Genomic DNA, 26,987 nt, shown 5'->3' with positions numbered 1-26,987 from the left:
ACAATTTGAGGGCTTTTTTTGTTTGTGTTTTGAGGTGGTTTGCCAACACCACTGTATTCAAGTCCTTAAACATCTAGTGCTGTGAATGAGATCCAGCTACTGCTGGGTAAATGCCAGGTTGCAGATCTATACTTAACAAATACTGAGATTTTGAAATGGCTAGGAAAATTAGAAAGACATTAAAAACATGCTTAAATAAAAGGCTTTGGACTTACAGTTTTAATTCTAAATTCTCCTGTGATACAGTTTTCTGGAAGTGCTTATTTTGGAAGAGATTTGCATTTAAACATATGAACTAATATGCCTGAGGTGTAAAAGTAAAATACTGAGTGATTCTAAAGTTGCATATGAAAACATCTCCTAATTCTACAGTGACAGTTTCAGATTTTTAAAAGTAAAGTACAAATCTTTCTAAAAACTGCCAAGAACAGAAGCCTAAAGAACGCTTATGGAGGTACAAATAAAATATGCATTACCTGATTTCATTTCTAGATAATTTACGTGCAGACTGCAGTAAAAACTGGATGAAATTTTCTAGCTGGGGAATGGATGTTCTCATGGCAGAGTTTTGGAACCACTTTTCTGGTAAATATGCTGCTATCTGATAATCAAAACACATGGTTGATTTTTAATGGCAGTTATTAACTAAGTACTTTAACATAATCTCATTTAATCCTTATACTACTCATGTTAAGATTCCTTGGAAGATCTCCTGGAGAAGGGAAAGGCTAACCACTCCAGTATTCTGGCCTGGAGAATTCCATCAACTGTATAGTCCATGGGGTCACAGAGAGTCAGACACAACTGAATGACTTTGACATACACACTACTCATGTTGGTTGTATTATTCTTCCATATTCTTTTATTCATGGTTAAATAACTTTTGAGAATTTCCCCTTTCTTTTTTAGGTTTTATACTATATAAAAAAAATTATATTTGGATACTGAAAGCTTAAAGGAGACTACTCTTTATAAATACTTACTAGTACTTGTAATATTTTCATTACTCTGTATTCCTGAGTGATTAAATTGTACAAAACATAATCTATAACTAAATACCAGAAATGTGTAGACACAAAACACTTAATTAACAAACCTACATTTGGCCCTTTAACAATGCAGGGAGTTAGGGACAGTGACCTATGCACAGATGAAAATCAGTGTATTAACTTTACAGTTGACCCTCCATATCTGTGGTTCTGCATCCACAAGTTTAACCAACTATGGATTGTGAAGTACTCTGGTATGTACTGATATTTATTGGAAAAAAATCCACATAGAAGTGGACCCATGCAGCTTAAATCTGTGCTATTCAAAGGTCAACTGTATAAAATAGGTATATTTAGTGTGATTTCACAATATGAAATTAGATGACTTTGTGTATAATCTATATGAATAAATTAGAGTTAAGAAATCAAGGTCATTCTAAGATATACTGTATAAAAAATTTATTACAATTTTCTTCTAATTTAATATATTGCTTTAAATGTCAATGGCAGCATAAGGAGTCAATGTATGTACATTCATTTGTTTCTTTGGGGGGGAAAACCTCTCAAACAACACTTACTATCATCATGCTAAAGGTAATACATGACTTGGGGAAAAAGTTTTGGAAAAAAACAAAAAATGTAAACAAAAAGGAAAACTTCCTTGTTGGAGAAGGAAGAATTTTTTTTAAAAAGGACAGAGAATGGGAGCAAGGAAAAATCTGAGATCATACTCTCTAACGAAATTCTTGGTTATGTTAGTTGCTAAGGTCAGGATCAGTATGTACCTCTAGAAAGTAGAAAGTTGTACTATATATATAAAATAAAATACATTAAAAGAAAGTTCTGGAATGCATGTTTTCTAAAATAAATCTAGTTGGTGAACACGGAAAACACAGTTGAAAATTATTTATCCTATTTCTTAATCACTTTTTTCAATTATCTAGAAAAAAACGGATACACTAGTTGCCTAAGGCAGAAAGTCCTATAAGTCTTGTTATGCAAACTATATCTTTTTAGTTTTAAAACCAGCCCTTAACCGATCTGGAATTTAATGTCATTTACACTTGCTTTTCCCTTGTTTTGTATCACAAGGCTCAATAAAATTCTGAAGGAACTATCTAGCTTTCCAATAAATGATCCTGGGACTTAAAGCCACACTGTTTTGGTCTGGTTTTCCAGCCACAAACTATGAAGACAATGTCATATATCCTCTACTGCATAGTAGAGCTTTCTGGTCAAAGAGAACTAAACTGAAATCTGAAACACAACAGGATGGATGAAGATTGAAATATCTGATAAATAATGTAGTTAAAAACTACACGATACAAACTACATGATACAAAACCATAGCTGGGAAAAATAATGGTTGTTTAGGAACTGCTAGACAGTTCTAGGAATTGTCTAGGAATCCACCTGCAATGCAGAGACCCTGGTTTGATTCCTGGGTCAGGAAGATCCCCTGGAGAAGGGATAGCCTACCCACTCCAGTATTCCTGGGCTTCTCTTGTGGCTCAGCTGATTAAGAATATGCCTGCAATGCGGGAGACCTGGGTTCAACCCCTGGGTTGGGAAGAAGTCTTAGGGCTTCCCTTGCGGCTCAGCTAGTGAAGAATCCGCCTGCAAAGTGGGAGACCTGGTTCGATCCCTGGGTTACGGAGATCTCCTGGAAAAGGGAAAGGCTACCCACTCCAGTATTCTGGCCTGGAGAATTCCATGAATTGTACAGTCTATGGGGTTGCAAAGAGTCGGACACGACTGACTTTCACACTTTCAGAACTGCTATCTAACATTACATATACATGTATACTAAAAAAAAACCTTATATAAGAATATAAATATTTTCCCACATTCTTAGAAAATTATGTCCATTGATTTTTTAACTTAGGATAATTTCCTAGAAGTAAAATTGCTATGTAAAAGCATGTGGACTTTATTTTTTTTTTTTTATTTTGGCTGATGGTTCTTTGTGGTGGGATGCTTCTCTAATTGTGGCATGCAGGCTCTCTAGTTGTGGTGCATGGGCTTAGTTGCCCCATGGCATGTGGGATCTTAGTTCCCTGACAAGGGATTGAACTCAAGTCCCCTGCATTGGAAGGTAGATTCTCAATCACTGAACCACTAGGGAAGTTCCTTAAAAGGGTATGAACTTTAAAGGTTTTATATCGATTGTGCCAAAAGTGTCTCCAGAGTTGTATTCCTCTTCCCACAGTGCAGAAACTATTTCCCAGAATTGCCTCTCCACACTTTCTAGATGAATGATGTTCCTGGACAGATGTGGGACTGTTGTTTCCCTGTGTTTATGACAATACTGGGAATTACAATGAAAATAATAGCAAAAAAAAAAATCCTTACTGAATTATAGTAATTCTCTGATTAATTGATTATAATCAATTTTCTGATTATATTAATACTATTATATTCATTAATACTATTAATATTTTCCACATATTTAGAGGTTATTTTAACATATTCTTTTTCGGGGGGGATTGCTTTGCCTTTTGGTCATTTTCAGTAAGCACATTCAAATTGTTTACAGATTTGTAGAGAGCTTTTAAAAAAATGTGGGTATTTATCCTCGTTATGCACATTATAACATTTTTCTGTTTTTCAACTTTCTTTCTATTTAACTTTTTATTATAGAAAATTCCAAACATAAACAACAGGAGAAAGAATAAGTATGTGCTGTGCTTAGTTGCTCCAACTCTTTTGTCCAACTCTTTTGTGATCCCATGGACCGTAGGCCACCAGGCTCCTCTTCCATGGGGATTCTCCAGTCAAGAATACTAGAGTGGGTTGCCATGCCCTCCCCCAGGGGATCTTCCCAACCCAGGGATCAAACCCAGGTTTCCCACACTGCAGGCAGATTCTTTACTGCCTGAGCCACAAGGGAAGCCACGAGGGAAGAACAGGTATAGTGAGCCCAATAAACCCATCTTCGAGTTTTAACAATAATCAAATAATCCTGCTACCTTTATTTATTTAATTGGAGGATAATTACAATATTGTGATGGTTTTTGTCATACATCAATATGAATCGGCCACGGGTATACACATGTCCCCTCCATCCTGAACCCCCTACCCACTTCCCGCCCCACCCCATCCCATCCCTCCAGGTTGTCACAGGGTACCCTGTGTCATACATCAAATTCCCATTGTTTATCTATTTTGCATATGATAATCTACATTTTTCAATGCTATTTTCTCAAATCATCTCACCCTCTCCTTCTCTCACTGAGTCCAAAAGTCTGTCCTTTATGTTTGTGTCTCCTTTGCTGTCCTACCCATAGGATTATCAGTACCATCTTTCTAGATTCCATATATATGTGTTAATATACAATATTTGTCTTTCTCTTTCTGACTTACTTCACTCTGTATAATAGGCTCTAGGCTGATCCACCTCATTAGAATTGACTCAAATGCAATCCTTTTTATAGTCCTGATACCTTTCTGTTTAATGTTTTTTGGTTGACCGAAGTTTTTTATTTTTGTCATACCTTTCTGTTTAATGTTTTTTGGTTGACCGAAAATCTTATCAAATCTATTACCTTTTCTCACCTTTTTTTTTTTTTTTTTTGCATTAAAGTTCAGAAAGGACTCCCTTAACATCAGGTATAGTCATTTATCTTCCTGGTACAGTATTTTATAGTTTTATTTTTTTTACACTTAATTTTTTACTTTACCTATAATTTACATTGGTATTTAAGTGAGAGGTGAGGACCTAACAGTCATTTTGTAAATAGTTAACCAGTATACTAATTTTTAAATACTGGATTCTCCCGGATTTCTAGTCTGTTAAATTGTTATTATGTAAGTAACACAATTTAACTTATTTTGCTATAAAATTAATTTTAATAACTTTTAAAAATGATAAAATGATGATCAATTTCTATACAACTTACCTGGCTGCACTTTTTAACAACATCTGGGCCAGGTATGGCATTGAGAAGAGCTATAATAAGGTAACGATTCAGCAGCTTCCCTAGTCCTAGCTCTTGCAAGGTGTCTTCTGGGAGGAGTTCATTCCAAAGAAGAATATTGCCAAAGAGCTAAAATACAACAAAATTTCAAGTGACCCTGTACCTTTTCTCCAAAGGAAAACTGCAATAGTCTCCAACAAACAAAAAGCTGGTCAAACTGTAAAACTCTCAGCACAATTAGCACTGTTGGGACCGTCAATTTTAGAATAGAAAACATTTCTGAATAAACACTCGATTCTTCTCAACCTGCATGTATTTCTTCATCCTATCTTCATTTTTTTCTTAGGATAATCGCTCAAAATCTATTTCAAATTACCTTGCTGGAGCTTTTCCAGATCAATAATCTTCCTTCTCAATCAGTTCTCTCTTGGAGGCTGGGGCCATCAGATGTAAGACTGCAGGACCCCGGGATTCATAAAAGCACTGATGTTAAAGCCAGCCGTACTGTTACCAATATGTGACCTTGAGAAATCAATCAAACCTGAGAACCTCACTGCTCTAATATAGAAAGTAAGATTAATAATAACCTGTGAGTTTAGAGATATTTTGGGTAAAATCCTTTTAAGAAATTCTAATAAAATTTTAATCAAAATAATACGGGTTGCATTTCTCTCCTGTAAATGCAGATATTTATGTGAATTCTATGGTAGCTTCCACTTTTTTTCCATTACTAAATTTATTACGTAAGTGCTCAACTACATCCAGTTGTACTAACATGCAATGCTTTTTCACAATGTCATTGTTGATGTTGCTCCCTCTTCCTGAAAAGCCTTTTTCCTGACCCAACCACATGACAAGCATTGATCCACCCTATCAGAACTATTCTTGCTGAGGTCATTCATGACCTTATAACTATGAAACCCAGAAAACATTTTCAGTCTTCCTTCTAATTCTCTTCAGTGGCATTAATACTTTGTTCTCAAAAGCCGTTCACTTAGTTCTCCTGATGCCACTCTCCTGTGACCATTCTTAGTTTAACAGCTTATTCTTAAGGCCCGTCTGAAGACTTCACTTTGTCTGCCCACTGCTTCTTCTCCTCAGAGGTTGTCATTCATGACCATGCCTCCAAACACTGCCTAAATGTGACTGACTCCCAAATCTCCAGCTCAGATCTGTCTCCTGTAATTCACTGATGTATCAAGTGCCTCCCTTTATCCCATAGATATCTTATATCCACTACTATGTCCACTTATCTTTCTTTCCTTCCAAACCTTTCCTTCCTTCTCCAATGCCCTCAAAGAATGCCACCATAAGTTAATAGGGTGCCAAAGTCAGAAACTTGGCTAGCACTCTACATTCTTCAGGGTAGAATCAATTCTGTAATCAGTCATTGGGTTCTTTCTATGCTTCATCCTAAAAATCTTCTGAACCAATCTTTTCCTTACTGTCTCCATTGCCACTGATTCAGCACCGATTTCATCCTTTACTGTTTAGACCCAGGTTAGACAACTATGGCCTGTGAGTTAAATCCAGCTTATGGTCTGTTTTTGTAGAGTTGGTGAACTAGGGATGGCTTTTATAATTTTAAATGATTGAAAAAAAGAGAACTTTAAGACATGCAAATTATATGACAGTCAAATTTCAGTGTCCATAAAGTAAAGTTTTACTGAAACACAGACATGCTCATTTATTTACATATTGTCATGACTGCTTGCACTACAGTGACAGCTGAACAGTTCAACAGACATTACACGACCTACAAAACCTAAAACACTTACCGTCTGGCCCTTTACAGAAGAAGTTTTCTGATCTTCACTATATAGTAAACTTTTTTGGAAAGAAAATTTTTTTTTATTTTTGCAGTTTTCTGCTTACCTTTAGACCTGACCAGAACTGTCTTTCTTGAAACTTTGAATGTGGTGATGTTCTGTTTTCTACATCACTAATTTAAAGCAAAAGAAAGAAAATGCAAATGACTGTTCATCTTTCAGAAACAGAGTTTAAAGAACTGAATGGTTACTTTTTTTTTTTTAATCAACCAAACTAAGTCTTAACAATATAATTGAAGGTGCTCTGGTGATATCTAATAAAATTACTAATGTATGTACACTCATACTCAACAAATCCATGTTTGAGAATGCCTTCTATAGATACATTTGCACATGTACAGGATACTATGTCCATAAAATTATTCACAACACTTTAGTAATGGTTTATGTACACTCATACTCAACAAATCCATGTTTGAGAATGCCTTCTATAGATACATTTGAACATGTACAGGATACTATGTCCATAAAATTATTCACAACACTTTAGTAATGGTTTATGTACACTCATACTCAACAAATCCATGTTTGAGAATGCCTTCTATAGATACATTTGAACATGTACAGGATACTATGTCCATAAAATTACTCACAACATTTTAGTAATGGTTTACTGCTTACATGTTCATCAACTACAACACGGCCATACAATGGCATATTGTGCAGCTAAAAAAGCATGAGGAAATAATCTGTGGATGACACAAAAAGATCTCAAGATGTACTAAGTCAAAGTAAGGCACAAAACAATGGTTATGACTATAATATACTTACTTTGCTATAAAAAAGAGGGGGAAATAAGATTAATTCTAATTGTATTGTAAGTATTAAAATTCTATCTGAAGTATTTAATTCTAATTGCAGAGAGAAATTCCAAAAAGTTAAAAAAAAAATTACCAACAGTGAGTATTCTTGCATGTGTACAGAAAAGAAGGCAAAAACTGGGTGGATGGAGGTCAGAAGCAGGAGAGAATAAGAATAAAATGTTTTCATTTTAACATTAGTAAAAATTTTTAAATACACATTCTTACTTTTTAACTGTGCAGATATATTAGTTACCTAAAACACTGAAAGTGAAAGTCACTCAGTCATGTCTGACTCTTTGCGACCCCATAGACTATACAGTCCATTGAATTATCTGGGCCAGACCACTGGAGTGGGTAGCCTTTCCCTTCTCCAGGGGATCTTCCCAATCCAGGGAATCAAACCCAGGTCTCCCACATCGCAGACGGATTCTTTACCAACTGAGCCATCAGGGGACCCCGGATGTCTCTAAAACATTACAAATCTTAATTGCTGTTGTTGTTTAGTTGCTAAATCATGTCTGACTCTTTTGTGACCCCATGGAAGGTAGTCTGCCAAGTTCCTCTGTCCATGGGATTTCCCAGGCAAGAATACTGGAGTGGGTTGCCATTTCCTCCTCCAGGGAATCTTCCCAACCTAGGGATTGAACCTGCATCTCCTGCATTAGCAGGTGGTTTCTTTACCACTGAGCAATCTGGGAAGTCAACAAACCTTAACTGGGGTGAATTTTTACATGCAGACATCTCTTCAGGATTCAAATTAACTAGCAAGCTTAGTTCTTTTTTCCTTTCCATAGAACTCTTCAATCATGTGAGTACTCACAGGAAGAGTGAGCTTCAGTCCATAATCCATTACTACAACTGATGCTTTCTGAGCAAATCTATCAATATGCATCAAATACTACCTCTCTGATCATTTAGAAGTAAATATATATTTCGAAGATGTAGTTTCTGGCCCCTCAGTGATGTTCTAGGCCTTATTTTGAGCTCTCCGTGTCAGGTATTATTCTAAGCACTCTCTTCATCTTCACAGTGTCCTATGAGATAGGCATTAATTTAATGTCCATTTTATATACAAAGACACTGATGCATGGAAAGACACTTGGTCTTGACCCAAGGCCAAGTGTCTAGGACTGGTGAATCTGCACTCCATAATCTGTGTTTCTAACTATCTGGCTATGCCAACTGTCATGTTTTCAGGAATATCATTACATAATACATGGCATAAAAAAGGTGATTAAGAAATATTTGTTGAAATATCAATTTGCATCTTAACAGGTATGTGTGTTTTGAAAACAATATGTTTAGTTTCTTCTACATTATACTCTTATATGAATCTGTATTGCAGGAGTAACTATTTCATAAAATCTAGAAATTAGCAACTCTTACCTCTTTGGATACAGAGGAATAAAAACATCATCTTCTACTGCCTTCTTCATTCTTGAAACAATTGATTTAAGTAAATCCTATTTTTAAAAAATGTAAAAGCATCACTGATAGTCATAGATAGAAAGGTATGAACGAAATAAAAAGAAATGTATGAACCAAAAGAAGCAATTTTAACAGAATAGTGCAAATTTGTACACACTCAAAGACCTAGGTGTTAAAGTAATTGTAAATTAGGTACAAGAGAACTTCATTCATCCATGTGGTTACATATTGTAGTGGCTGGTGCCTTTTCATTGCAGCATAGTATTCTGTTGCATTACAGAACATTTATTTAGCTGGTCTTTGGTTTAGGGGTTATTATGAATTATGTTACTATATAAATTCCTGTAGAGCATGTCTTTTAGTATGCATAGGCATATATTTCTAATGGGTATATATGTAGAGATGGAATTGCTAGAATCCAGTTCATGTCAACTTTGGAGAGAATGCCAAGTTGTTTTCTGAAATACGGGTATCCCATTTATAGTCTCACTAGTCAGTATGAGAAATCCTGTTCCCATACACCTTTACTAAGTCGTATTTTTGGGTTTTTAAAAGCTTGCAATTCTGGTGAGTATGTCAGTTAGTCAGTTCAGTCGCTCAGTTGTGTCCGACTCTTTGCGACCCCATGGACTGTAGCAGGCCAGGACCCTGTGTCCATCACCAATCCCTAGCGTTTACTCAAACTCATATCTATTGAGTTGGTGATGCCATCCAACCATCTCATCCTCTGTCGTCCCATTCTCTCCCACCTTCAGTCTTTCCCAGCATCAGGATCTTTTCCAATAAGTCAGTTCTTCACATCAGGTGACCAAAGTTGGGAGTTTCAGCTTCACCATCAGGCCTTCCAATGAATATTCAGGACTGATTACCTTTAGGATGGATTGGTTGGATCTCTTTGTAATTCAAGGGACTCTCAAAAGTCCTCTCCAACACCACAGTTCAAAAGCATCAGTTTTTCAGTGCTCACCTTTCTTTATAGTCCAACTCTCAAATTTATACATAACTACTGGAAAAACCATAGCTTTGACCAGACAGACCTTTGTTGGCAAAGTAATGTCTCTGCTTTTTAATATGCTGTCTAGGTTGGCCATAACTTTTCTTCCAAGGAGCAAGCATCTTTTAATTTCACTGCTGTGGTCACCATCTGCAGTGATTTTGGAGCCTCCAAAATATAAACCCTGTCATTGTTTCCACTGTTTCTCCATCTATTTGCCATGAAGTGATGGGACCGGATGCCATGATCTTAGTTTTCTGAATGTTGAGTTTTAACCCAGCTTTTTCACTCTCCTCTTTCACTTTCATCAAGAGGCTTTTTAGTTCTTCTTCACTTTCTGCCATAAGGGTGGTGTCATTTACATATCTGAGGTTATTGATATTTCTCCTGGCAATCTTGAGTCCAGCTGTGCTTTACCCAGCCCAGCATTTCTCATGATGTACTGTGCATATAAGTTAAATAAACAGGGTGACAATATATAGCCTTGACGTACTCCTTTCCCAATTTGGAAATAGTCTGTTGTTCCATGCACAGTTCTAACTGTTGCTTCCTGACCGTCATACATATTTCTCAAAAGGCAGGTCAGGTGGTCTGGTATTCCCATCTCCTTCAGAATTTTCCACAGTTCCACAGTTTGTGGTGATCCACACAATCAAAGACTTTGACATAGTCAATAAAGCAGAAATAGATGTTTTTCTGGAACTCTCTTGTTTTTTCAATAATCCAATGGATATTGGCAATTTGATCTCTGGTTCCTCTGCCTTTTCTGAAACCAGCTTGAACATCTGGAAGTTCTCGGTTCATGTAGTGTTGAAGCCTGGCTTGGAGAATTTTGAGCGTTACTTTGCTAGCATGTGAGATGAGTGCAATTGTGCGGTAGTTTGAGCATTCTCTGCAACTGCCTTTCTTTGGAATTTGAATGAAAACTGACCTTTTCCAGTCCTGGGGCCACAGCTGATTTTCCAAATTTGTTGGCATATTGAGTGCAGCGCTTTCACAGCTTCATCTTTTAGGATTTGAAATAGCTCAACTGGAATTCCATTACCTCCACTAGCTTTGTTCATAGTGATGCTTCCTAAGGCCCATTTGACTTCACATTCCACGGTGTCTGGTTCTAGGTGAGTGATCATACCATCATGATTATCTGGGTCATGCAGATCTTTTTTGTACAGTTCTTCTGTGTATTCTTGCCACCTCTTCTTACTATCTTCTGCTTCTGTTAAGTCCATACCATTTATGTCCTTTATTGAGCCCATCTTTGCATGAAATGTTCCCTTGGTATCTCTAATTTTCTTGAAGAGATCTCTAGTCTTTCCCATTCTATTGTTTTCCTCTATTTCTTTGCATTGATCACTGAGGAAGGCTTTCTTATCTCTCCTTGCTATTCTTTGGAACTCTGCATTCAGATGCTTATATCTTTCCTTTTCTCCTTTGCTTTTTGCTTCTCTTCTTTTCACAGCTATTTGTAAGGCCTCCTCAGACAGCCATTTTGCCTTTTTGCATTTCTTTTTCTTGGGGATGGTCTTGATCCCTATCTCCTGTACAATGTCACGAACCTCCATCCATAGTTCTTCAGGCACTCTATTAGATATAGTACCTTGAATCTATTTCTCACTTCCACTGTATAATCGTAAGGGATTTGATTTAGGGCAGACCTGAATGGTCTAGTGGTTTTCCCTACTTTGTTCAATTTAAGTCTGAATTTGGTAATAAGGAGTTCATGACCTGAGGCACAGTCAGCTCCCAGTCTTGTTTTTGCTGACTGTATGGAGCTTCTCCATCTTTGGCTGCAAAGAATATAATCAATCTGATTTCAGTGTTGACCATCTGGTGATGTCCATTTGTGGAGTCTTCTCTTGTGTTGTTGGAAGAGGGTGTTTGCTATGACCAGTGTGTTCTCTTGGCAAAACTCTATCAGCCTTTGCCCTGCTTCATTCTGTACTCCAAGGCTAAGTTTGCCTGTTACTCCAGGTATTTCTTGACTTCCTACTTTTGCATTCCAGTCCCCTATAATGAAAAGGACATCTTTTTTGGGTGTTAGTTCTAGAAGGTCTTGTAGGTCTTCACAGAACCGTTCAATTTCAGCTTCTTCAGCATTACTGGTTGGGGCATAGACTTGGATTACCGTGAAATGAACAGAGATCATTCTGTCATTTTTGAGATTGCATCCAAGTACTGCATTTTGGACTCTTTTGTTGACTACGATGGCTACTCCATTTCTTCTAAGGGATTCTTGCCCACAGTAGTAGATATAATGGTCTTCTGAGTTAAATTCACCCATTCCAGTCAATTTTAGTTTGCTGATTCCTAAAATGTTGATGTTCACTCTTGCCATCTCCTGTTTGACCACTTCCAATTTTCCTTGATTCAAGGGCCATTAGATTACAGTTAAGAATGAGAAACAAACTTCTCTCCTACACCTTCCACAGATTGCTCTTAGTATACCTCTTAAGATTATGCAGAACAAATCTAATCATCCTTCCATATGAAAACTTCAGATTTTAAGATTGATATCTCACTTTTCTATATTTTCTCTTTCCCATACCATCTTAGACACTCTCCATTTAATATAGTTTAACCTAAAATTAAATGCAAATAGCCCAGGGGAAGGAGAAGGCAATGGCACCCCACTCCAGTACTCCTGCCTGGAAAAACCCATGGATGGAGGAGTCTGGTAGGCTGTGGTCCATGGGGTCGCTACGAGTCGGATACGACTGAGCAACTTCACTTTCACTTTTCACTTTCATGCACTGGAGAAGGAAATGGCAACCCACTCCAGTATTCTTGCCTGGAGAATCCCAGGGATGGAGGAGCCTGGTGGGCTGCCATCTATGGGGTCACACAGAGTCGGACACGACTGAAGTGACTTAGCAGTAGCAGCAGCAGCCCAGGGGAATGAAGAAAGCACATGTAACAATTTTACTCAAAAGAGCCGACACCTAGAAGGATGAACTTCCATCAGTCTTTCTGCTCCTCAAGTGACACTGTTGACTCATACTGAGTTTATGGATTACAATCCCCTCTGTTTTACCTGTGTTGCTTTAAAGTTGTGCCTCTCCCATCTTTTACTTATGCAGTTGAATTTTTGAACACAGTGGTAGGACATTATGTATATTCTTTTTACATTTTATATTTTGAGAGTCAGTCCTTTTCTCAGTGTTTTGAAATTCTTTTGGATTCTAATTCTGTTATCCATAGATTTATGATAGAATTCCTAGTCTTCTGTCATTGAGAAATTTCATTAGCATGTATTTTACATATTCCAATTCAATAAAAATACTGAACAGAATAAAGCTGAGAGGATTCCAGCCTTATGAATCAGTATTCTTTAGGTATAGTTTTACTGGTTTTCTTTGTATCTAACTATACCCTATTTTCCCCCCATTTGATCTGTAAGAAAATTATAACATATTTAAATAATTATTTACTGTACCTGTACGGTACCTTACTTAGTGGAAGTAACTGAGATATTAGGAATATGGAAGAATATGCTTTGACAAATATTTGGTTTTAGGAACCCCATCAATGAGAGGTTACAGTAATCACTGCTTTCTTATTTTAAGTGTTCATAATCCATCTCTGTAATAATCTATTTTAGAACTTCAGAATTAAAGCTATTCTCACCAGGTATTAGCTTATAGAATCATTTACTTTTCACTTGAAAATCAGGAACTGTGCTGTCTGATTGATGCTTCTGGAGCCCTTCTCATTCTCTTCAATTCTTTAAACATCACTAAGAAAAACAGAGTGAGCTCACCAGCAATCTGTGTTACTAACCTGGAATATTACATAGTACACTGATTCTCAAATAGGAGGAAGTTTGCCACGCCTCAGAATAGTTTGTAATTCTAGAGGTATTTCTGGTTGTCAAGACTGGGAACTGCTACTAGCATCTAGTGAGTAGAGACCAGGGAGCTTACTGCACAGAACAGTCTCACACAAAGAAATGTTGGTTCCAAATGCCAAGAATGCCAAAGCTGAAAAGTCCTGATGTAGTTCTAGTCTCCTACTAAAGCCAAAAACCCATTTCCAACATTCATAGTAGGAGGGTTTTCAGAATTAAGATTACCAGTATAAAAACTTCATGAATGAATCCATAAACTGTTGAAAGACTTTAGTGGTTACAAAATGCCAGGTCTGCCACTGTTAAAAGTGATCTTATAAAGTGACTTGGCCCTCTAGGCCCTAGCTTCCTCACCTGTAAAAATATAATTAAAATCAACATGTTTTACAAGGTTTTGAGGATCAAATGAGAAAATGTGGAAGTGTTTAAAAAACTGTACATGTAAATGCACTATTTACATTTAGGCTATAATTACATAATTCTATGTAGAGAGCAAATATAGGATTATATAGCTGTTTGCTTGTTTGCTTGCTCTAACATACTTGTCTTCATTCTATGCTTTGTAACAACACAAAATAAATCTATTCCTTCATCAAACATAAACATTATCTCCAAGTACATCTTCTTTCAAGTTGAATCTAATTCTTGCATGATTTTCATGTTTTTATCCTGTTGGAGGTGAGTGGAAAATGCCCTTTCTCCTTCAGTTGCTACAGTGTTCAAATCCTATTCTTTCCTTTAGGTCCTTGCTCAAATGTCACATGTAATAAACATTCTTTCACTGCTGACATTTCTCTCACCTGGCTCTTTTCTGAAGCTTCACAGCACTTTATCTGAGCCACTCTTGGAGAGGCAATGTGGTCAGTGAGATGAGCTTGGGTTTTAAAGTAAGACTGAGTGCATGTGTGCTCAGTTGCTTCAGTCCTGTCTGACTCTTTGCAACCCTATGGACTGTAGCCCGCCAGGCTCCTCTGTCCATGGGATTCTCCAGGCAAGAAGACTGGAGTGGGTTGCCATACCCTCCTCTGGGGGATCTTCCCGATCCTGGGATCCAATTCGCGTCTCCTGTGTTTTCTGTATCACAGGCAAATTCTTTACCGCTGAGTCTCTGAGGATGCCCAAAGTAAGACTAACCAAGATACAAATCTTAGTTCTAACTCAAGGTATTACTGTGAACAGGTTTCTGTGATTTGGATGCTTCATCTGTAAAATGAAGCCATCATCTGTCCTTTAAAAATTATTTACTTTTGGCTATTCTGGGTTTTGCTTCTACTCAGGCTCTTCTCCAGTTGCAGTGAGCATGGGCTACTCTCCAGCTGTGGTGCATGGGCTTCCCTCATTGCAGACCACGGGCGCACAGGCTTCAGTAATTGCGGCTCCCAGGCTCTAGAGCACAGGCTCAACAGCTGTGGTACATGGGCTCAGTTGCTCCACTGCATGTGGGATCTTCCTGGACCAGGGATCGTATCCATGTCTCCTGCACGGGCAGGTGGATTCTTTACCACTGAGCTACCAGGAAAGCCCTATCACCCATTTTTAACAGGACTGCTGGAACTAAGTGGGCTGACACAGGAATAAGACCTAACAGAGTACGGAGTACATAGCAGGAATTAGACAAGTAAGTCTTTTCATTTTCACTTACTTCCTACTTCAAATAACAGTTTATATGTATCTTTTTTCCTCTAAGATTACATGATTCTTGATGGCAGAATCATGCTGGTATCCTCTTCTCTCTTTTTCTTCTTACAGCTTCCTTCCTTCATTACTTGGGACTTATTGGTGCACAGACTATGAATACAACATGTCTCCTTGCTTTTCAACTACTTTGATTATTCCACTCTGGGTATCCTCCAGTCTGTGAATCTTTCTCTTAACTCTCTTAAAACTCAACATAAAATTGTCTTACTCTTTCAACCACATCAATCTACAATATTATCATCAACAAACAAATTATGTAAAAAAAGAGTACTGCAATAAAAGATTCAAGAAACTCTCACCACAGCCTCTGAAAAGTTCCTTCCTCTTTATGTTTTATGTTCAGTAAAACTCAATTCTATATTACGCTGAGAATCTATCCTATTAAACTTTGAATCCTCAAAGAGCTAACTGTTCTTGACTATGCAGATTACAGATAACTAGTTAAAATACTGAATGTTAATCTACTTTTAAAATTAAAGTAAGGTCATACTATTACTAGATTTTTGCCAAAAGAACAAATGTAATTAGTTTTCTTTTCTTTTAGAAGCAATCAATGTGTACTAATGTGTTTATGCCTATTCATCTCTGCAGGGCCAATGTACATTCACAAACCTGAAAAACAGGTAGTTGGGCCATGAGACCTGTTGAACAAATCAGAGCACTGAACAGAGAGAAATACGCTAATAAGAATGAAGGTAATAATCTGGGTCTTACTGCATGTTTGTGTATTCTATTATAATGATTACCATTCCTGTAAGAATGTTTGGAAATATCAAGGTGTATCCTTCCATATTACTAATTATATTGAACAAAAAATGGTCGGTCCTAAATATTTTTCATCAATAGTGTTCTGATAATTACTTCTGCATCATCTGTAAACAAAGATTTATAATAAATTATATTGATTTAAAAGTAAATCAAGAAATTCATAATTCTAGACATTATTACCTGTTTGCCTTTATTAACTTCATTTTCACAAGTGGAATGTTCTTCAAGAATCATTCTGCACTGCGTTACTAAACTTGTTGTCTGTGTGGTTGATAAGGGATCCCAAATGAATTCTACAAAGCCTGAAACAAATTTTCAGTGATGCACAGTTTAGTTACTAGACTTGTATGCTTGTCACATATAAACAATTGAGGCCTTTTGCAAATGCTACTTCCCTCCTCTTGTGGTTTAAAAAAATCAATGCCAATCAGTACATTATGTATTTGCATACATACTCAATTTTCTTGTCTTTTTTGCGTTTTGCTGAACTTGTATGGCTCAACTGCAACTCTAGTTAAATCACCTTGTCACAGTGTTGGTGTCTGCAACCATGCAGTTAAAACATGACTGGGAAAAAGTACACTTTAAATTGATCACCATGACACTCCAGTGAGACCAAAACACTGTCCAGCAATCACATTTTGTTTCTCTGGCCCATTCTCTTTCTCTCTTGCAAGACAGTTATTTCCTGCCTTCTCCTTCCTCCTTGCTCTCAGTTAATGGACTCTACTCTTCCAGATGATTATTTCTTATGATTTCGTTTCTCCACCCTTGCTCTCACTGTCAGTTGATTACTTCCCAATTTGATGAGAAAAACAGAATCAATCAGAAGAGAAGCTCCACAAGCACCAACCATAGCATCTATGAATCTAGCAGCATCTGTGCCCATAAATTCTAACTTGTCTCCCATTTCTATGGATGAAGCACTAGCCTCCTTGCTAATGCCAACCTTTTATTTGTATAAAAGACTCCTTGGCTTACTTGAAGATTCTGCTCCTGGAATTCTGCCCTCTCACTTCAGTATCACCATCACTTCTACTGGATCTTTTCCATCACTCTACAATTTTTTCTCTTGTATTAAAAATAATCCCTCTGTTGACTCTACTTTCCTCTCTAGAGCTGCCCTATTTCTTTCCTTCATTTTACAACAGAATTACTCAATAACTGTTGAAACTTTCTATCTCCAATTTCTTTCCTCAAACTCCTGAATTAACTTCAGTTAGGCCTTACCTCCAGCTGTTCTCCTAAACTACTCTTACCAAGTCACAGTTAACTTTCACATTGCAAAATCTAATGGCTGATTCTAGTCTCCATCTGATTTAACAGCAATAATTACAACATTTTTTTTTTTTAAACTTGGCTTCCAGGATACTGCTGGTTTCTCACTGACCTCTCTAGTCTCCTTTATTGTCTTGCTTGTATTCCTGTTTACTTTCTAAATGCTGGACCTCAGGACTCAGGTCACTTACCTTCTCTTCCCTATTTATATTTATACCCTTAGCACGGCAAGTCAGTTTTGTGGCTTTACATGCTATCTATGTGCTGATACACTCCAAATTTATATCTCCTACGTGGATCTGTCCTTTAGACTCATATATTTAATAGCCTAGTTGACAGCTCCATTTGGATGATAGGATCTCAAACCCAACAGGTGTCAAACTGAGCTCTTGCCATACCTCCTACCCAAAACTTGCTCCTCTCAGTCTTTTCCATTTGAGAAAATGGCAACTCTGTCCTTTCAGCTGCTCAGGCCAAAAACCACTTAGTCATTCTTGATTCCTCTCTTTCTCTCTTGTTCCACAATCCATATCAAATTCTGTTAGTGTTAATACTTTTGAAATATATACAGAATTTGACCACTTTCCAGCCACCTCCATTTTTAACACTCAAGTCAAACCACCGTTGCTTAGATTACTGAAAAAGCTTCATAACTGATCTGCATACAGTTCATTCTTAACACAGGAACCAGAATAAGTCTGTTTTAATGATAAGGCAGATCTTGTCACTTCTCTGCTCAAAACTCTCCAATTGCTTCTTGCTCACTTACAGTAAAAGTCCTTACAAATGATTATAAGGCCCCATATGACACAGCCACTGTTATCCTGCTAACCTCTTCTTACTGTCCCTATTGCTCACTCTACTAAAGTTACTCTGGCCTATCTGCTGTTTTTCAAGTAAATCAGGATAGCCCCTGCCTCAGGGCCTTTGCATGTGCTGTTTCTACTCCCTAGGATGCTGTCACCTCAGACATTCATTTGGCCCACTTCTTTACTTCCTTTTGGAAATCTGCTCATTTGTGACCTTCCCAGGAAGCCCTTCCCTGGCCAAACTATTTTAAATTGCACTCCTCTTTCATAATTTGTATCTTTCCCCCTTACTTTACTTTTCTCCTGGGCCCTTGTAATTAACACACTATAGATTTTACTTGTTCATCGTTTGTCTCCTTCACAGAATGAAAGCTCCATAACATCAGGGATTATTATTTTGTTTACTGATGTATATGCTAAAGTTAACAACTGTGCTTGACTCTTGTAAAATATAAGTTAAATAATTTTTTAAAAATTTAAATAGGTTAAAAAAACACCCCAAATCAAATATAAAACTGATTTCTCAGGCATCTAGAAGGTTAGGCTTGTAATAATCTTAGAGTCTACTATGTGCCTAGCATTAACTATTAGAAATACAGCAGTAAGATTAGGGTTGCCTCAGAACAATTTTGTCTAATGTCAAATACAAATATATTATATACATATATGTATAGTTGCTTAGGTAAGCAATTATAATGTAGGTACCATCCTAAGGATTAGAGTACATCAGGAACCCTGAAAAGGTATGCCTAACCCAGTTCCTAGAAATGATGTCTATATAGAGTTCTGAAAGATGAAGAGGAGTTAGTTAGCTAGATGAAAGAGGTATAGGGTTAAGGGATTTGTCAGGTGGATGGAGTGTAGAAGACATAAAAGCCAGGGAGAAGATGGCTTCAGACCAGTAGAGGTGGAGATGAGGGGATGAAGGAATTGAGCTTGGCAAAAGATGGGACTAGAGAACTACTAAACAGAGACAAAATCCTGAAAGTCCTAGAATGCACGTTAAAGAGATTAGACTTCAACCTAAAGGCAGTTTAGAATAAAGTGTTTTAAGTGAGGTATGACAGAATCAGACTTACTTTTTAGACAGATCACCATGGCTTAAGTATAGAAAATTGGTTAGAAAAAGGAAAAAAGTAACGGATGTGGCAATTGCTTATACAAAGAGGTAAGAAAAAAGCAGGAGTAGATGACTTGGAGGTTCTGGTTTGAATATGTGGGTAGGTGGAGGTACCACTTTCTAGAGAGGGAATATAAGAGGAACAAGTCTGAAACAAAGATGACAAGTGTGATTTTGCATTTGGAATTTGAGTTGCCAAGTAGATATATTCAGAAGTTACTCTGTTAAGAGATCTGGTGCTCTAAGAAGAGATCTGGAGTTGTTCTTCCAGTTCTTTTTGATTGAAAATCAAGCAGAAAAGCACTGTCCAAAATAACTTTCTGTGATGAAAGAAAAAAACATCTGACATCTGCACTATTTAATATGATACTCATGAGTGATATATGGCTATTGAAGAATACCCCAGATATAGATGGCACTAGAGGACAGTATGCAATTACCCAAAGCTCAAAAAGAGCTCAAAAAGAGCTATCATAAAGTTGCCAACATCTGCTGGATCATGGAAAAAGCAAGAGAGTTCCAGAAAAACATCTATTTCTGCTTTATTGACTATGCCAAAGCCTTTGACTGTGTGGATCACAATAGACTGTGGAAAATTCTGAAAGAGATGGGAATACCAGACCACCTGACCTGCCTCTTGAGAAATCTGTATGCAGGTCAAGAAGCAACAGTTAGAACTGGACATGGAACAACAAACTGGTTCTATATAGGAAAAGGAGTACGTCAAGGCTGTATACTGTCACCCTGCTTATTTAACTTCTATGCAGAGTACATCATGAGAAACACTGGACTGGAAGAAGCACAAGCTGGAATCAAGATTGCCAGGAGAAATATCAATAACCTCAGATATGCAGTTGACACCACCCTTATGGCAGAAAGTGAAGAGGAACTAAAAAGCCTCTTGATGAAAGTGAAAGAGGACAGTGAAAAAGTTGGCTTAAAGCTCAACATTCAGAAAATGAAGATCATGGCACCCAGTCCCATCACTTCATGGGAAATAGATGGGGAAACAGTGGAAACAGTGTCAGACTTTATTTCTCTGGGCTCCAAAATCACTGCAGATGGTGACTGCAGCCATGAAATTAAAAGACGCTTACTCCTTAGAAGGAAAGTTATGACCAACCTAGATAGCATATTCAAAAGCAGATACATTACTTTGCCAACAAAGGTCCATCTAGTCAAGGCTATGGTTTTTCCTGTGATCATGTATGGATGTGAGAGTTGGACTGTGAAGAAGGCTGAGCCCCGAAGAATTGATGCTTTTGAACTGTGGTGTTGGAGAAGACTCTTGAGAGTCCCTTGGACTGCAAGAAGATCCAACCAGTCCATTCTGAAGGAGATCAGCCTTGGGATTTCTTTGGAAGGAATGATGCTAAAGCTGAAACTCCAGTACTTTGGCCACCTCATGGGAAGAGTTGACTTATTGGAAAAGACTCTGATGCTGGGAGGGATTGGGGGCAGGAGGAGAAGGGGACAACAGAGGATGAGATGGCTGGATGGCATCACTGACTCTATGGACGTGAGTCTAAGTGAATTCCAGGAGTTGGCGATGGACAGGGAGGCCTGGCGTGCTGCGATTCATGGGGTTGCAAAGAGTCGGAGACGACTGAGCGACTGAACTGAACTGAACTGAACTGAAAGTGAAGTATTTGGAATTTTCAGATGAATACTTAAATGAGGCATATATATTCTATGCTATCATTAATAATGCTTAATAGCTAAAAGTAAATGGTTAAAAGCACTATCTTTCCAAGATACCCCATGATTGCACTGTAAATTATTCTGAGGAAAATCTTTAAAGTTTAGTCAAGTTGGCTGAGAAGCAATATAAAGCAGGTTGCTTTAGTTTTTAAGAGTTTGCAGACTTTGCAGTCAGAATCCATTCTCAGTGACATGGTGGAACAGATCCTTATCAAGTATAATTTCAGATAAAACAAATTCAGACTGAGGCACAACACAAACATCAGTGCCCAACAGCTCTGAGTACTAGTAGGAGGAGTAAGGGAAATGCAGTAATGTTTTTTTAAAGAAAGAAGAAACTCATCATACACAAAAATAAACTCAAAAGGGATTAAAGACCGAAATGTAAGGCCGGACACTAAAAAAACTTAGAAGAAAACATAGACATGACACTCTCTGATATAAATTGCAGCAAGATCTTTTTTGATCCAACTCCTAGAGCAATGAAAATAAAAACAAAAATTAACAAATGGGATTTAACTTAACTTAAAAGATTTTGCACACCAAAGGACCATAAGCAAAACAAGAAGATAGCCCTCAGAATGAGAGAAAATATTTGCAAACAAAGCAACTAACAAGAGGATCAATCTCCAAAATATACAAACAGCTCACGCAGCTCAATATCAAACAATAAGTAACCCAGAAGGCAGAGGATCTAAACAGACATTTCTCCAAAGACATATAGATGGCCAAATAGCACATGAAAAGATGACCAACATCAGAAATGCAAATCAAAACTACAATGAAGCCTCACCTCACACAGGTCAGAATGGCCACCATCAAAAAATTTACAAACAATAAATGCTGGAGAGGGTGTGGAGATAAGGGAACTCTCCTACACTGTTGGTGGAAATGTGAATTGCAACAGCCACTACGGAGAACAGTATGGAGCTTCCTTACAAAGCTGAAAACAGAACTACCAGATAACCCAGCAATCTCACTCCTGGGCATATAACCCAGAGAAAACCATAACTGGAAAAGATACACTCACCCCAATGTTCACTGCAGCATTATTTACAATAGCCAGGACATGGAAACAAGCTAAATGTCCATCAACAGAGGCATGGATAAAGAAGATGTGGTAATATTCCATTATATACCATGGAATATTATCACCCAGCCATAAAAAAGACAAAAAATGTGCAAAGATCCTTAACAAAATTCTAGCAATCAGAATCCAACAACACATTAAAAAGATCATACACCAGGACCAAGTGGGCTTTATCCCAGGGATGCAAGGATTCTTCAATATCCGCAAACCAATCAATGTAATACACCACATTAACAAATTGAAAAATAAATACCATATGATTCTCAATAGATGCAGAGAAAGCCTTTGACAAAATTCAACATCCATTTATGATAAAAACTCTCCAGAAAGCAGGAATAGAAGGAACATACCTCAACATAATAAAAGCTATATATGACAAACCCACAGCAAACATTATCCTCAATGGTGAAAAATTGAAAGCATTTCCTCTAAAGTCAGGAACAAGACAAGGGTGCCCACTTTCACCATTACTATTCAACATAGTTTTGGAAGTTTTGGCCACAGCAATCAGAGCAGAAAAAGAAATAAAAGGAATCCAAATTGGAAAAGAAAAAGTAAAACTCTCACTATTTGCAGATGACATGATCCTCTACATAGAAAACCCTAAAGACTCCACCAGAAAATTACTAGAACTAATCAATGACTATAGTAAAGTTGCAGGATATAAAATCAACACACAGAAATCCCTTGCATTCCTATACACTAATAATGAGAAAACAGAAAGAGAAATTAAGGAAACAATTCCATTCACCATTGCAACGGAAAGAATAAAATACTTAGGAATATATCTACCTAAAGAAACTAAAGACCTATATATAGAAAACTATAAAACACTGGTGAAAGAAATCAAAGAGGACACTAATAGATGGAGAAATATACCATGTTCATGAATTGGAAGAATCAATATAGTGAAAATGAGCATACTACCCAAAGCAATTTATAGATTCAATGCAATCCCTATCAAGCTATCAACAGTATTCTTCACAGAGCTAGAACAAATAATTTCACAATTTGTATGGAAATACAAAAAACCTCAAATAGCCAAAGCTATCTTGAGAAAGAAGAATGGAACTGGAGGAATCAACCTACCTGACTTCAGGCTCTATTACAAAGCCACAGTTATCAAGACAGTATGGTACTGGCACAAAGACAGAAATATTGATCAATGGAACAAAATAGAAAGCCCAGAGATAAATCCATGCACATATGGACACCTTATCTTTGACAAAGGAGGCAAGAATATACAATGGATTAAAGACAATCTCTTTAACAAGTGGTGCTGGGAAAACTGGTCAACCACTTGTAAAAGAATGAAACTAGAACACTTTCTAACACCATACAGAAAAATAAACTCAAAATGGATTAAAGATCTCAATGTAAGACCAGAAACTATAAAACTCACAGAGGAGAACATAGGCGAAACACTCTCCGACATACATCACAGCAGGATCCTCTATGACCCACCTCCCAGAATACTGGAAATAAAGCAAAAATAAACAAACGGGACCTAATTAAACTTAAAAGCTTCTGCACAACAAAGGAAACTATTAGCAAGGTGAAAAGGCAGCCTTCAGAATGGGAGAAAATAATAGCAAATGAAGCAACTGACAAACAACTAATCTCAAAAATATACAAGCAACTCATACAGCTCAACTCCAGAAAAATAAATGACCCAATCAAAAAATGGGCCAAAGAACTAAACAGACATTTCTCCAAAGAAGACATACAGATGGCTAACAAACACATGAAAAGATGCTCAACATCACTCATTATCAGAGAAATGCAAATCAAAACCACTATGAGGTACCATTTCACGCCAGTCAGAATGGCTGAGATCCAAAAGTCTACAAGCAATAAATGCCGGAGAGGGTGTGGAGAAAAGGGAACCCTCTTACACTGTTGGTGGGAATGCAAACTAGTACAGCCACTATGGAGAACAGTGTGGGGATTCCTTAAAAAACTGGAAATAGACCTGCCTTATGATCCAGCAATCCCACTGCTGGGCATACACACTGAGGAAACCAGAAGGGAAAGAGACACATGTACCCCAATGTTCATTGCAGCACTGTTTATAATAGCCAGGACATGGAAGCAACCTAGATGCCCATCAACAGATGAATGGATAAGAAAGCTGTGGTACATATACACAATGGAGTATTACTCAGCCATTAAAAAGAATACATTTGAATCAGTTCTAATGAGGTGGATGAAACTGGAGCCTATTATACAGAGTGAAGTAAGCCAGAAAGAAAAACACCAATACAGTATACTAACGCATATATATGGAATTTAGAAAGATGGTAACAATAACCCTGTGTATGCGACAGCAAAAGAGACACTGATGTATAGATCAGTCTTATGGACTCTGTGGGAGAGGGAGAGGGTGGGGAGATTTGGGAGAATGGCATTGAAACATGTATAATATCATGTATGAAACGAGTCACCAGTCCAGGTTCGATGCATGATACTGGATGCTTGGGGCTGGTGCACTGGGACGACTCAGAGGGAGGGTATGAGGAGGGAGGAGGGAAGAGGGTTCAGGATGGGGAACACAGGTATACCTGTGGCGGATTCATTTTGATATTTGGCAAAAACTAATACAATATTGTAAAGTTTAAAAATAAAATAAAAGTAAACTAGAAAAAAAATAAAAAATAAAATAAAATATAAACCAGAAAAAAAAAAAAGTAAAAATAAAAAAACTTTTTGAGCTGCAAAAAAAAAAAAAAAGAAGACAAAAAATGCCATTTGCAGCAACATGGATGAACCTAGACTGTCATACTGAGTAAAGTAAGTCAGACAAAGAAAGACAAATATCATGTGACATGGTTTCTATGTGGAATCTAAAAATAAGGCTACAAACAAACTTATTTTACGAAACAGAAGTAGAGTCATGGCTGTACAAAACAAACTTACGGTTACCAGGGGATAAATGTGGGGAGGAATTAATTGAGAGATTTGGATTGACAAGACACACTACTATATATAAAACAGATAACTAGTAAGAACCTGCAATACAGCACAGGAAAATCTATTCAAAACTCTGTAATGGCCTACATGGGAAAGGGATCTAAAAAAAAAAAAATGTGGATATATGTATAACTGATTTACTTTGCTGTACACTTGAAACTAACATGACATTGTAAATCAACCATACTCCAATAAAAATTTTAAAAAAAAGAAGAAGAAATGTAAGGGGAGAAGTTAAGGGAAAGACATACACATAGTAGAGATGGAAGTGTGCCACTAATAAATGACTTATAAAAGTAACTATTAAAGTAATCTGAATGTCACAAATACTAAAGGTCCAAGAGTATCAGGAGTTTGATAGCCAGTCACTTGCACAAACAAGCTGTTTTTAATCAGCTTAAATTATAAATCTGTTGATTTTTACTGTACATTACAGTTGTGTTCAAAAACGAAAAAAATTTGTGACTGTAACAGAAATGACTGATCTTATACTTAGCTAAAGAACAATTTAATTTTATCAAGATTACAAAACAGTACCTATAAGTCGAGGAATAACTGTTTTGTTGATGACAGTAGACAAGATTTTCTTATCAGAACTATCTTCCTTCTTTGAATCTTCCATACTGCAATCTATAAATTCTTCTATAGATGTAAACCATGGCATCTGTTTTAAACCTATGGAATCAAACTTATAAATAAAATTATCCAAGTTATAAATAAATTCTTAATTTTTATCTTTAAATAGTTAACTTTTTCAGTAATTACCAGAGCTTTTCTAAGGATCAAAGGAGAATAATTCCATATTTTAACCCAACGTATACAGTGGGCTACAGCTTATAGGGTCACAGAGAGTTGGACGTGACTGAAGCGACGGCACTCACGCACATACAGTACTAGACCACCAAGGCTAGACAGGATGACATGACTAACACATGATGTCTAGACAGTGAGACAGGATACTACATTTCATGCGTTTACTGATGTCCAGAAATGCCCCCTGTGTGTTTAGGACCTACTAAATGGCAGGTACTGTTAGGAACAAAATATACATTTATAACAATAGCAGTTAAAATATCCATGGAATTTGCTTTTAAAGATATACTTACCTTATAAAAAACTCACTTCTGGCTCTCCCAAGTCTCACTGGCACAAATGTATACTTTGCATGTGGCTTATCTTATTATTAAGCAAACAGCAGATGGCCAATTACTATTTGTTGAATGACTGAATGAACAGATCTTTGCTGTGTGTGACAGAATACTCAATTCAGCTTTAGTGGTTAACAACTAGGCTGTCGTCCAACCAGCTACCTTAGGGATAAGCCTGGTTCCTAAACTAAGAACACTGCATGGCCCTGAACCTAACAGAAAGTCTAAAGGCATGCATGACTAGGGCAGAGGAAGATCCGCCTTAGTCAAGCAAAAGGGATTCACCCTTTGTTAAGTCTTTATTTTCAGCTCTCCTCTCTTCCTAGAATTTCATTTTCTCATTTCTGTTTGCTTAACCACATGGATGTCCCATCATCATTTCATTGTCTATAATGTAAAACTTCCTTGAAAACCTTTTCCCTCTTTGAAAAGACACCATTTCTATGAATGGAACTACCGTTGTCCTAATAACTTAGAATCCAAACCTTGGGGTCACTATTTTGATGTGTTTTGTTAGGGTTATTCACAGTAGTTTATTGATTCTTCATAAAATCACTTGTAATCAACCCTTTCTTTCCTCTTTGCTTTGTCACTATCACCC

General features: G+C 37.1%; 1 protein-coding gene across 5 annotated transcripts in view; it reads right to left on the bottom strand.

Annotated features, from left to right (window-relative positions):
- GCFC2 (GC-rich sequence DNA-binding factor 2) overlaps positions 1–26,987 on the bottom strand; it is an 88,768-nt gene that overhangs the window by 7,742 nt on the left and 54,039 nt on the right. For 2 of the 5 annotated variants that reach the window (XM_044925937.2, XM_006073861.4), the window contains 6 exons: positions 25,776–25,926; positions 16,451–16,572; positions 8,925–9,001; positions 6,782–6,848; positions 4,889–5,035; positions 477–601 (listed from right to left, as the gene is read on the bottom strand). In XM_044925937.2, coding sequence (XP_044781872.2) covers positions 477–601; positions 4,889–5,035; positions 6,782–6,848; positions 8,925–9,001; positions 16,451–16,572; positions 25,776–25,926 — 689 coding nt within the window. Of the gene's footprint in view, positions 1–476; positions 602–4,888; positions 5,036–6,781; positions 6,849–8,924; positions 9,002–16,450; positions 16,573–25,775; positions 25,927–26,987 lie in introns of those variants that run through there. The other 3 variants (XM_044925936.2, XR_006543375.2, XM_044925938.2) reach the window with 3 other exon arrangements.

Source organism: Bubalus bubalis, chromosome 12 (genome assembly GCF_019923935.1).
Source record: "Bubalus bubalis isolate 160015118507 breed Murrah chromosome 12, NDDB_SH_1, whole genome shotgun sequence".
Lineage (NCBI taxonomy): Eukaryota > Metazoa > Chordata > Mammalia > Artiodactyla > Bovidae > Bubalus > Bubalus bubalis.
The sequence above is the reverse complement of the archived record's forward strand: the minus strand, read 5'-3'. Positions and strand labels throughout refer to the sequence as shown.